The sequence below is a fragment of the Diachasma alloeum genome, unplaced genomic scaffold (genome assembly GCF_001412515.2).
Source record: "Diachasma alloeum isolate Michigan unplaced genomic scaffold, Dall2.0 Dall_scaffold_00539, whole genome shotgun sequence".
Taxonomy (NCBI): domain Eukaryota; kingdom Metazoa; phylum Arthropoda; class Insecta; order Hymenoptera; family Braconidae; genus Diachasma; species Diachasma alloeum.
In genome coordinates, this window is record NW_021680671.1 from 400,433 (window position 1) to 414,039 (window position 13,607).

Below are 13,607 nucleotides of genomic sequence, written 5' to 3' on the forward strand. Positions count from 1 at the left end.
TCCCTCCCGCTTTGCGGGAGGGAACTCTGACTTTGCGCCTACGCCGAGATGGAAAATCGCGTTCTAACCACGGGAAGTAAAATAAAGGACCCTCAGCCGCGTGCTTACCAACCTCGCCTTCGGCTCGCCTGGTAATTGCACTGGCGGCTGAGGATCCTTTATTTCGCCTCCCTAGGTTAGAAATATACTATTCCTTCCAATTAATTAACTATCGGGCATCGCGCCTGTTGCTAGATTAACTTATACTATTTCAGTAGCGAAGTGGTCAAACGGTTCAAGTCGATTTTGGTTATTGGCCAGTTTTTAATGAATATCACGAAATCTAAGGGAGATAGCAAAATTTTTCGCACAATCTTTTTAGTAGCACTCAATTCGCTCTACAAAAAAGGTTGTTATGACAATTTCGCTGTCTCCCTTAAATTCAGAAATATTTTTGGAAAACTCAACCAAAAACTAAATTGACTTAAACCGTTTGACCACTTCGCTACTGACTTTATTTTAATTTATTTTCTTTCCATTTCTATCTTCTTAATTAGATTAATTTAATTGTATCCATTCTTATTCTTATTATATATATTTTTGCCTTAATTCGCAAGTTGAAACATTGAATGAAGAGGACATATGGGACATCCCATGTCAACTGAGCCACACCGGATTTTTTTTTGTCTGGGAAAAATCATTGAGTAGGTGCATTTTGAACTACTACATATAGACAGTGATCATGCAAAATTTCATTGCCCCGCCACTTTTTGTTTCTGAGATAATCATTACGAAACTTGAAATTTTCAAAAAATCATTACTTCTGAATGGAGCATCCGATTTTGATAAATAAAAAAAGAAAATTTTTGTTTTTTCTTGTACTTCAAGATAAAGAATACTTCAGAGCCGTCAAGAAGCTCCTAGACCGGTTTTTCGAGAATTTTTCGGGTTTTCATTTTTTTTTCACTCTAGGGCCGCTCAATATTCGATCGAAATATTTTTTTTATCATAGAGGCTGTCCTTATATAATATGAAAAAAATACACCATAATGGAAGAGCGAAGCAATGCTCCGGAAAAAAAAATTTTTTTTTGAAATTTTTGGGTTTTTTAGTTTTTAGGGGAGATCCGTCGGTTTTTTTTTAAAGAAATGAGTCTGTCAACCATTATTCTTCTTTCATATATGATGACATAAGACTACACCATCATGTAACGGAGAAAGCGTGCGCCGAAAAAAAAAATTTTCGTCGAAATTTTTACTGGAAGGGTAGATAATTGAATTGAACATTATCATCATCGGAAGTTTGCTAAATTATGATCAAACAAATGAGAGGAAGCAACAAACGGAATCAATTAATTGATTTATGCCACTCATGCCTGAAACCGGCTGGATTACACACTCGACGCTTCGCGTCTCCTAGGTTTCAGGCTTCGTGACATAAAATTTTGTTCAGTACTTGTGGGGAAATTTCGTCCTTAACGTGTGTGGTTATATCACTCGCCTTCGGCTCATGCTGTAAACCCCACACACGTTAAAGACGAAATTGCCCCACACGTGCTGAAATATACTATTATCATCATCAGTCGGTTCCAAGGCTTTAATTCTAGAAAAAAACCTCAATTTCTCGATTGATTTTTTATCACCATACGATTCTCTGTGGATGGATTACCGAGCTCCTATCTTAGTCTATTCTTGCAACGAAGTAAGGAATTTTCATGTTGATTATATAGAAATAATCTTTCTTCTCGGAATTGATATCTTCGGATTTCATAGAATGCCGCGGAGTGATAGATCTGCAAATCCAATGTGGGCTCCTGGTGAGAAGGGACACCTCGGTTATTATTTACTACCGATTTCCTTGACACCACACAAGAAATTTCCTTTTTTACCATTATCTGCGAAAATCTGTGGTCAATGCCGAACGAGAGCTCCAACTTATGTCATTCCTCCATCTGTCCCCACGGTTAAACTTAATGCTACACATCTTCAGCGTTCGGAAACTCCACCCGATATATCAATGCTCCAAGCCGAAACATGTGACCCAAGTCTGGATGTGATGAACAGTTCTCTGAGATCAGGTCGATCTTTCCATCTTGATGATTCCGGCATATCAATCGACGACGAACCAGACGATGAAGCTGAATTCGACAGTTCTTCCATGGATTATGATTCGGAAGATGACCAAAGTGACATTGATCCATCTTCATCTAAGCAGTATCGATCTGCGAGAGAAATAGAATTAGAAGAAATGTTGGATGGTTTGAAGCAGAAATTCAAAGATCTGAAAAACTACCGTGAGCGCCTGCAAATCTTGACGGTTCATCCACAGTCGTGAAGTGAGCGGAAAATTACTTCTGAATTTGTAACTACCAGATACATGGCGTCAAGAGCGAAAAAATTGAGAAAAATTAAAGGAGTGTTTGCTTCACCAATTGCGAAAGCAGGTCATTCACTACCCAGCACAACCGTCGAGAAGGTACACAATTTTTACCTAGAGCACAGTCGCGTCATGCCAGGAATGAAAGATAAAATATCCATCAAGATCAATGGAGAGAAGAAAGTAGAGCAAAAGCGAATGATACTCGAAAATCTAAAAGTCCTTCATCGGAAGTACAAACATGCGAATGAAGATGCTAAGGTCGGTTTCAGTAAGTTTGCCGAGCTGAGACCTAAACAATGTCTAGTGGCGGGAGCAAATGGCACTCACGTGGTATGTGTTTGTACGTATCATCAAAATTGCAAATTGATGCTAGAGGCAATTAATATTGCGACTCTAACTCAAGATTCCCCCTGTCTACTCAGAGATTACAAAGATTGTGTAGCATAATTGATATGTACAAATCCAACCCCGGCCTGTCATCTGGATGAATGTAACGATTGTCCTGGAGTGAAATCATTATCATGTGAACTGAAGAAACTTCTCTCTGATTCTGTCGTGGAAATGGTCGAATTACGCGTGTGGCAAAGTACTGACAGGTGTACCTTGCAGACACAGACCCTCCCGATGGATGAATTCATTGATCTTCTAATGGAACGATTGATAGTATTGAAGCCCCATCACTTCATCGCTAAAGAACAATGGGCTTTTGTCAAACCGCGAAAAGAGAATTTGGATAATGGAGAAGTACTAGTGCATTGTGATTTTTCGGAAAATTACGCTTTTGTGGCTCAAGATGCTGCTCAATCCTTCCACTACAATAATGACCAGTGTACAGTTCAACCCGTTGTTTACTACTATCGCGAAAAAAATGAAATCCAACATCGGAGTGTAGTCGTTTTGTCGGATAGTACGACTCATGATATTGCCGCTGTTTATTTGATACAGAAGATTTTAATACAGCATGTGAAAGACAACTGTGAAAGCGTGGAAAAAATTATCCATGTCACCGATGGAGCTGCACAACATTACAAGAATCGTTTTCAGATCACGAATCTCTTGCATCACAAGACTGATTTTGGCATAGATGCGGAAGCCCATTTTCATGCAACTGCGCACGGTAAAGGAGCTTGTGAGGGAGTAGGAGCTGTCTTTAAGAGAGAAGCGAGACGTAAGAGCTTGCCAATCGTTCATGGTGAACCAATCTTCACGTCAGATGCTTTGTTTCGATGGTCAAAAGAGAATTTTGAAGGAATTGATGTTTTTTTTCACCAAGGCAGAACACGAGAATATCAAAACTGAGTTGAGCGAGAGATTTGATAGTGCCAAAGCTATTCCAGCCATTCAAAAACACCATTGTTTTATTCCGATACCGGGAGAGCCAATGTTAATTAAACGATATTCGGCTTCGGCTAACGAGGAGGTTTTCCCAAAGCAAAAACAAACAACAACAAAACGAAAAACCCGCAGAAGACAGTAATCGCGATGTAAATAATTCATCAGTGCATGTTAGAACTTCTCGTCGAAGAGAGTGGAGAATTTCTCCATATTGTAAAAATGTAAAAATGTGAAAATATAAAATTTTGTCGTTATAGAAGAATAAAAATTGTTTTTTTCCCATACTTTTTCGTTAGTGGAAAGCACAGTGTGTTGTTGAGAAAAGATTTATAGTCGTATCAATAGTCTATTCTATCCAGCAGAACAGAAAATGTCTATTGACAAACCCCTTTTTCAGTAACAATAATGCGACTCTCCTAAACAATAGACAAACGTAAAAATTTCGAAGAAAATTTTCTTTCGGAGCATTCTTTCACTCTTACATGATGGCGTACTCTTTTGCCATCATATATGAACAAAGAATAATAGTTGACAGACTGATTTCTTTGAAAAAAACCGATGGATCTCCCCTAAAAACTGAAAAACCCGAAAATTAAAAAAAAAAATTTCCGGTGCATTGCTTCGCTCTTCCATTATGGCGTATTTTTTTCATATCATATAAGGTCATCCTCTATCATAAAAAAAATATTTCGATCGAATATCGAGCGGCCCTAGAGTGAAAAAAAAATGAAAACGCGAAAAATTCTCGAAAAACCGGTCTAGGAGCTTATTGACGGCTCTGAAATATTTTTAAACGAATTTTTTTTTTTTATTTATCAAAATCGGATGCTCCATTCAGAAGTAATGATTTTTTTTTAATTTCAAGTTTCGTAATTATTATCTCAGAAACAAAAAGTGGCAGGGCAATGAAATTTTGCATGATCACTGGCTATATGTAGTAGTTCAAAATGCACCTCCTCAATGATTCCCAGACAAAAAAAAATCCGGTGTGGCTGAGTTGACATGGAATGTCCCATATGTTAAAGATCAATGAAAAATGTCTTTTTGTGGTAAAAAAACACAAAACAAAAGTTATTCAAAATCTCATTCGGATAATAGAAAAATCTCTCCATGTATTCTTGAAAATTTTGGAAATGTATTTTCCAATCATATGATAAAGGGATATCGGTACTCCTCATTCCTATGGTCGGATTTCAATTATTATTATGCAAAAGGAAATAAAAAAAGAATTATAAAGGGATAATCGGCTAGAAAATTGATTTTTTCTCCTTTTATTACGTCGGCGGGAACTTCGAATCACTTTTTTCTTCAAGTATTAAAAAAATATCAATATTTCAGCGAGAAGAAATTCAAAAAATGCAAAAAACAGTGGGCGGCAAGAACTAACAAAATTAATTTTTCAATGTCGCCGGAAAGTTTTAAAATCGATATGAGGTATTCCATGCCAAATGAGTCAACGGTTGAACCTCACCCTCTTGAAAATTTATGGCGATTTTTTCTACGATTGGGGGGCTTGAAAAACTATCTCTTAAATTTTTTAAGATTTTTTTGACAGTCCAGTTCGGAGATATTTGTTTTTTTCAAATTGTTCATTTTTTTACAATAACTCGAGTTCTACTCATCCGATTTTGATTTATTAGGGATCAAAATTTTCCGTTTTTCACCACCTATAAGAATGTTTTTTTGTCCAAATTTTTTCCAACCTCTAGATGCTCGAAATAACGAATTTTCGCAAAAAAAAGTTGAATTTGGCTAATTACGTCACGGTTGGTTATTTTAATTCCTTTTTTTAGTAATTCCTATAATCAAAACAAAAATTTTGAGCCGTCATACATGTTGGGTTTCGTCTTAGATCTATTTTATTTTCAATTTTGTTATTCTCAAAATTCCGCGAATTCGGTCAAAATACCCCAAAATGTCATTTGTTGACTTTGATTATAAACAGTATGAAGTAAATTTAAACATATACCTATATATTATATATTTTTTCGATACATAATTAAAGTCGTTTTAAGGTGTTTTCACCAAATTTTCGCAATTTTAAAAAGAAAAAATTGAAAAAAAATAGATCCTGGATGGAACCCAACATGTATGATGGCTCAAAATTTTCGTCTTTATTATAAAAATTACTGAAAACAAAATTAATAAATCGACCGTGACGTAATTGACAAAATTCTAGTTTTTCAACTCTTGTTTTCGAAAATTCGTTATTTCGAGCATCTGAAGATTGGAAAAAATTGGAAAAAAACCTTGTCATAGGTGATGAAAAATGGAAAATTTTGCCCCCTAATAAATCGAAATCGGATGAGTAGAACTCGAGTTATTGTAAAAAAACCGAACAATTTGAAAAAAAAACATATTTCCAAACTGGGCTGTCAAAAAAATCTGAAAAATTTGAGAGATAGTTTTTCAAGCCTGCTAATCGTAGAAAAAATCGCCATCAGTTTTCAAGAGGGTGAGGGTTAACCGTTGACTCATTTGGCATGGAATACCTCATATATTTTTTCGAATAATAGCAGAGTCCTCATAAATTCGATTTCTATTCTTGTCTATTGATAAAATGAATAGCATAAATGACAGAAATTGAGAATTGGAGACTAAAAATTTTATCGGATTATTATTATGTAATAATTCATTTGTAAATTATGATTTCCTCGTATACATCTTTCCCAAAATCAACTATCAGTCACGTAATACTTATGCCCAACGTTATTCCAGCCTACATCGTCGACTACGGTAACTTGAAAGCCGTCAAATACATCCTGGGAGACGATACCGAGAATTGCCCGAAGCTCTCGTCAAATAGCCAACAAAGATCCTACTGCAATGGGCCCCTGGAACCAGATACCTGGTACGATGTGAGGATGCGGGCCTTCACCAACGGCGGATATCAAGACTCGACTATATTCACTGTAAAAACAAGTGGGTTCATTGTCCCATCGATAAATTCCCAATTTATCCCTCTTGCATGTGAATATTGATGTTGAAACCAGAATATCTTTCCACCAGATGCTGAAATGAGAGTGGCAGAAGTCATTGGAATAATATTCGGAATTTTGTTTCTTGGGATTCTGACGACGTTGATGCTGTTGGTACGGAAATGCTCTGTTCAAGCGTAAGTACTCTATTTTATAAATTTCCTGTAATTCTGGAGTTTAGTTGAAATGAAATGCATTAATTTAGAAATATCTGCGCATTTACTAGAAAATTCTAATGAATTTCTAATGCAACTATATAAAAATTCTGTTAGAAAAGTCTGTAACTGGTTTTTGCGCCAATTCTATTAAAGATTATGGAACGTACTCGCGATTTTTTAAATAGATATGTTTATAGAAAGATGTCTATGAGATATTTCATGCCAAATGAATACCTACGATTCATCTGTGGGGGCTAGAAAAACTATCTCTTAATTTTTTTCAGATTTTTTAGATAGCCGATTTCAATTTATGATGGCTCAAAATTTTCCATTTTCTACTATCTATAAGAAGATTTTGGGTAATTTTTTTCAATCCCTAGATGTTCATAATACCGAATTTTCAAAAAAAAAGATCTTGAATCTTGAATTTTCAGAATTATGTCACCTTTTATTTTTCTCATCCTTTTTTCAGTAACTCTTGTAATCAAAACAAGTATTTTGAGCCATTATACAAGTTGGGTTTTCTCCTGGATCTATTTTATTTTCCATTTTTTCTTGTCGAAACTTTGCGAATTTGGTCAAAACGCCCCACGACTTCGATTATGTATCAAAAAAATATCTAACATATAAGTATACTTTTAAATTCACTCATACTGTTTATAGTCAAAGTCAATCAACGCCTTTTTGGGGTATTTTCACCAAATTCGTGGAATTTCAAGAAAAAAAAAATGATAATAAAATAGATCCAGGACGAAACCCAACTTGTATGGCAGCTCAAAATACTTGTATTGATTACAAGAGTTACTGAAAAAAAGATGAGAAAAATAAAACGTAACCTAATTTAAAAAATTCAAGTTTTTCAACATTTTATTTTCGAAAATTCGGTATTATGAGCACTTAGGGGTTGAAAAAAAAATCTGAAAAAAATTGATAGTTTTTCTACTCCCCCAATCGTAGAAAAAATCGAGATCAATTTCTAAGATGGCGAGAGTTAGCCGTTGATTCATGTTAATTTTTCAATGTTAATTTTTCTATACAATTTTTATAATTTTTTTCCTTAGATTTTATTATGAGAAACAAATAAAAATACAGCGAAAAAACTTACGCCCAAGAATTTTCTATAGAAAACTAAAAACCTATGGACATTTGCTATCAAATATCTCTTAATAAAATGACACAGTAAAGTTGTATAATCTCCTACAGAATCGGAGCAGAGAGAAATAGAGTTCTAATAAAATTTGAAGAGAATTCTTATAGAATTCCCATAGAAATTCTTTAGAATTTCTCAGAGATAGCGCTAGGTTTTTTTTATTAAATGTTTTCATCCGCGCTCCCAAAGACCCACCCTCGCGTCGATCAAGTCACTAAATTCATTCATCATAAATTTTTCATGATTTTCCTCCTTCTACGTCTAATCGATTCGCATAAATAATTCAATTCTAAGAATATCTTCGCTCCAATAGTCGTGTGTTTCCCCGACAACTACTACCACAGTAAACAATTTTCGTGCAATGATATTGGCAAAACAACATTGAAAGATGAGGGAATCGAATCGATTAGCTCAACAACTTCGTCACACTTGTTTACATACCCACGTGGTACGTTTTATGGAGAATAATCAATATTTTTACGTGACTCACTGGGAAGACTATATCACATACATACACATTGGATGAAAGGTGGCAAGGTCGACTCACTGCGTTCCAAATCACGTGCGAATGCAGACCCGCGAATCCCCTCAGTCTCTTCCCGGTCTCGTCTACTATCAGAAGCCAATAATCGTGTGCTGAGAGAAATCCTGTCTTTTATTTTTAACACACCCTTCGGTGCTATTTTCGGCAACTACACACGAGTGGCGCACGACCCTGTTACTTCTTATATTCAGCGAATGCTCGGGTGGTGTATCGCTTTCTGATTCAACTTCTCCATCGTCCTCTTCCTCTTTTTTATTTCCGTCATTTCCTGGCAGTCAGTCATTCAGACAACACTCGGCATTTTCTAATACCGGTGCTTTGGAAGAGTCTCGGGGTACGATGAACTCCAAGAAACAGTACGGCAATGAATCCATTTTCGCCATCGTTAACAAGTGCGTATCAACAAGTGGTGAATTGAAGGATAATTTTCATTTTTTACAAGAAGAGTTACCCAGAAGTATGAGAAGAAACATGAAAAATTTGAATTTTAACATGTTTTGTTTTCGATGCGCGAAAACAAGTTGTGTGGTGAATTTTTGAAATATTTCTTCCCTAATTTGTGAAGAAATACGGAAATGTGATGTGATGAACAAAACGAAAAATTGTTTTCATCTGTTCAAAAGGAAAAATTTGTGAAAAAGAATTGAAACTAAAGATGTTAATTATTCAACTGGAATTTCCTATTTGAGGCGTAGAAATGAATTGTGTAGACGTTCCATGGAATATGTATTTCTTCTCAAATTTTCAGGGAAATTATTGAAATGTGATTGAATGAACCTATCGGAAATTGATTATCACAAGAAAAAGCAAAAAATATGAAAAACTAAATCAGATTCTCAAACACTGAAATTTCTTATTTGAAGCGTAGAAACGAATCGTACAGTGAGTTCATCAGATAATTCCCTGTACAATGCACGGAGAAATTCATAAAATGTGATGTAACGAACGCAGTGAAAGATGATTGTCATCTGTTCATGAGGAAAAACACGAAAGAAAGAGGAAAAATGATTGAAAAATCGTTAGTGGAATTTTGGATTTGATGCGTAGAAGCAAAATGTGTCGTGCGCTTGAAAACTATTTCATCCCAATACGCGAAAAAATTGATACACTGTGATATAGAAATTGGTGATTTCAAAAAATGAAGATTAAAAAAATCGAAAAATAAAAAGATTGGTAATATGGGGAAGTGGAATTTCATATTGGATGCGTAGAAACTAAATATTTTATCCACCTGAAAAATATTTCTTCCCAAGCTCACAAGAAAATTGATAAACCGTGATATGAAAATGAATGATTCATTCGTTCACGAGAAAGAAGCCAAAAAAAAAGATTAAAAATCGACATGATAACAGGAGGAGGTGATAATTACAATTTGAGGAAGTGGAATTTCGTATTGGATGAGTTGAAAAGAAATGTGTCGTGGACTCCTCGAATATCTTTTCCCAGATTTCCGAAATAATTGGTAGAAAATGACACAAATGTGAAAATAGTGAAATTAATTATTATCTCGGATTTTAGGGTTTAAAACCGAATGAATGATTCATTCTTTCATGAGAAAAAACACAAGAAAAAGATTAAAAATTGATATGATAACAAGAGTGATAATCACAATTTGAGGAAGTGGTAATCACAAGGAGTGATAATCACAATTTGAGTTTCGTATTGGATGAGTTGAAAAGAAATGTGTCGCGGACTCCTCGCATATCTTTTCCCAGTTTTCCGAAATAATTGGTAGAAAATGATACAAATGTGAAAATAGTGAAATTAATTATTTCTCAGATTTTAGGGTTTTAAACCGAATGAATGATTCATTCGTTCATGAAGAAAAAAAAACAAGAAAAAGATTAAAAATCGCCATGATAACAGGGGTGATAATCCCAATTTGAGGAAGTGGATTTTTTTATTACATGAGTAGAAAAGAAATGTGCCGTGGACTTCTCAAATATCTCTTTCCACATTGCCGAAATAATTGGTAGAAAATTACACAAATGTGAAAATGGTGAAATTAATTACTATCTCGGATTTTATGGAATTAAACCAAATGATGATTCATTGGTTCATGAGAAAAAAAACAAAAAAAAGATTAAAAATTGACATGATAACAGGAGGAGTGATAATCACAATTGGAGGAAGTCGGAATTCGTATTGGATGAGTAGAAAAGAAATGTGTCGTGGACTCCACGAATATCTATTCCCAAATTTTCGAAATAATTGGTTGAAAACGACACAATTGGGAAAATTGTGAAATTAATTATTTCTCGGATTTTAGGGTCTTAAATCGAATGAATGATTCATTCGTTCATGAGAAAAAAACGAGAAAAAGATTAAAAATTGATATGATAACAAGAGTGATAATCACAATTTGAGGAAGTGGAATTTCATATTGGATGAGTGGAAAAGAAATGTGTCGTGGGCTCCTCGAATATCTCTTTCCACATTTCTGAAATAATTGAAAATGACAACATTGAGGAACAAAATGAGAAAATGACACAATTGTGAAAATAGTAAAATTAGTAATTTCTCGAATTTCAGGGTCTTAAGTCAAATGAATGATGCATTCCTTCATGAGATAAAAAACAAAAAAATGATTAAAAATTGACATGATAACGATTGACATGAGAAAGTGGAAGTGGAATTTTGTATTGGATGAGTAGAAAAAGAAACGTGTCGTGGGCTCCTGGAATATCTCTTCCCAGATTTCCGGAATAATTGGTAGAAAATGACACAAATATGAAAATGGTGAAATGAATTATTTCTCGGATTTTAGGGTCTTGAGGAGATTTCTCCACTCGGACATGCCAGGATCACCGGTCCCTGCGCCATTCACGAGACGAAAATTCATCACTCACTGTCAACAGCTCGCGGATAACCCCGGTAAGCTCAGTAATGAGTTCCAGTTGCTCCAGACCCTCAGCGTCGACCTTCAGATGCCGACAAACGCCGCATGTCTCCAGGCGAATAGAAAGAAAAATCGTTACACTGATATTCTACCATGTAAGACATTTTATCTGTGTTTTTCCACTCTCCTGACGCTTCATTAATACCCTCTAATTGTCTTTAACGATTTCGTTGGATTTTTCCCCTAGATGATTTCTCCAGAGTGAAATTAGAGCAAATCGACACTGATCCCAACAGCGACTACATAAATGCGTCGTTCATAAAAGGCTGCAGTGGGGAGGAGGAGTACATTGCCTGCCAGGGGCCCAAGGAGGAGACGACCTACGACTTCTGGAGGATGGTCGATCAATACGACGTTAAGCTCATCGTCATGCTGACGCAGCTCGTGGAGAAGAACAAGGAGAAGTGTCATCAGTACTTCCCTACCATGAAGGAGACTTTTACGTACGAAAATATGTCTATCAGGTGTACCACTGAGTTCGATTACAGGACGTACACTCAGAGGACTCTAGTCTTGCAAAAAGTAAGAGCTCTACGTATTTTTACATTAAAGAAGGGAATTTATTCAGCGTGCCACAACTTTGTGACGTCATGGGAAATGATTGGATGGGATTTGGATGAGGCAGGAGGGATACCGGGATTGTTCTCTCAATATAAATAACTCAATAGAATTTTTTTTACCGAAAAAATGGATAGTCCAGACCGGGATTTGAACCCAGGACCTTCCAGTTATGCATCGGATTTTCTCCCAACTGGTATCCGACTCCTAGCCATGTCTTCATTTTAAATTTCAAAGCTTCATTTTTTTCAAGGCTTTGCCAGTATAATCAAGCCAATCCATGTTATAAAATTACGCCTGAAATTTCAACTGAAATTTTGCAAAATTTCCAATGGTTAATTCATATTATTTTATGCATGTTGTTATTGTCAAAGCAGTTAATCTTTGGAATATTAGATTAAATTGCATTTTTCAGATCTATACGTCAATGAAAGTTATTAACATTCAGGCGACTACGGCTCTGAATTTTAAAACGACAGATAATTCAAGTCAATGCGATATTTAAATTTTACTATTATTTGAGAATTCAAACTCTCATTAATATTATTAATAATTAATTCAATATAAAATTTGAATTGAAGTTCACAACATTCAAAATTCAAATAAAACTATAACGCAAATTGAAAAAAATGACTAACATTTTAGTGATTGTAACCAGGGATAGCCATCAATATTAAAATTCGTCAATATTAAAAGGATTTGCGACTTACATTAATAAAGGTTTAAATATACTCATCAAAATTATAAAATAGTATAATATTGATAATTTAAATTTCTGATTAATGATGAATTAAATATAATATTGATAATATGGAGCTGTAAATTTTCCATTAATTAAATAATTCTACTTAGAAAGGATTATCGAATGACCGAGTAATCGGGAATCTTCCTACCTAAATTATTGATTGATAAAATATTTTAAAATTTGAATATTTAATTGATGATTACTTAAATAATAAAAAATTTAAGAGTAATATTCACGAAATGACGGCTTCAAAATTTAACGGTAATTATGATTTATGAATATGGTTATCCCTGATTAAAGCTAAAATAACTACGGGAATTCAATTCACATTATTTCATAAATATCTCTAAATCTGGCAGATGTCTCGAAAAATCTAAAAACACCTTTGTTGTGACCCATAAAATTCATGATCCCCTGATCTTTGTATTAACAACCTTAACCTTTTTTCATGCACAATTGAAATGATTTGATTTTTTTCTTCATTCCAGGAAAATGAAAAGAGAACGATTACTCATCTCCACTTCAAAGACTGGCCAGACCACGACGTACCTGAGGACTTTGACCCAATGATAAACTTCTGTCAAATAATTAGACGTTACATAACAGCCAATCCTGGCCTTGCTGTGATTCACTGCAGGTAAACAACATTCGTAATGAGCACATAATTCAGGATAACGAACGCATGGCTTTAGATAACTGGATTATTTTTATTATGCTTCCTACAGTGCTGGCATTGGACGAACCGGAACTCTTATTGCCATTGACATTCTCCTTCAGCACATTAAGGAGAATAGGAAACTCGATGTCTTTGGCACGGTTTATAGACTAAGGCATCATAGGATTAATATGGTGCAGAGAGAAGTGAGTTATTGAAATTTAACA

The 13,607-nt window shown here is 34.9% G+C and overlaps 1 protein-coding gene across 3 annotated transcripts in view; it reads left to right on the plus strand.

Annotated features, from left to right (window-relative positions):
- Positions 1-13,607, plus strand: part of LOC107042929 (tyrosine-protein phosphatase 10D) — a 37,663-nt gene that overhangs the window by 19,739 nt on the left and 4,317 nt on the right. For all 3 annotated transcript variants that reach the window (XR_001461196.1, XM_015264185.1, XM_015264186.1), the window contains exons 9-14: positions 6,412-6,615; positions 6,703-6,808; positions 11,291-11,517; positions 11,610-11,944; positions 13,214-13,362; positions 13,451-13,586. Coding sequence is in view for 2 of the 3 variants with exons in the window: in XM_015264185.1 (XP_015119671.1) it covers positions 6,412-6,615; positions 6,703-6,808; positions 11,291-11,517; positions 11,610-11,944; positions 13,214-13,362; positions 13,451-13,586 (1,157 nt within the window). In the remaining variant the exon portion in view is untranslated. The remainder of the gene's footprint in view (positions 1-6,411; positions 6,616-6,702; positions 6,809-11,290; positions 11,518-11,609; positions 11,945-13,213; positions 13,363-13,450; positions 13,587-13,607) is intronic.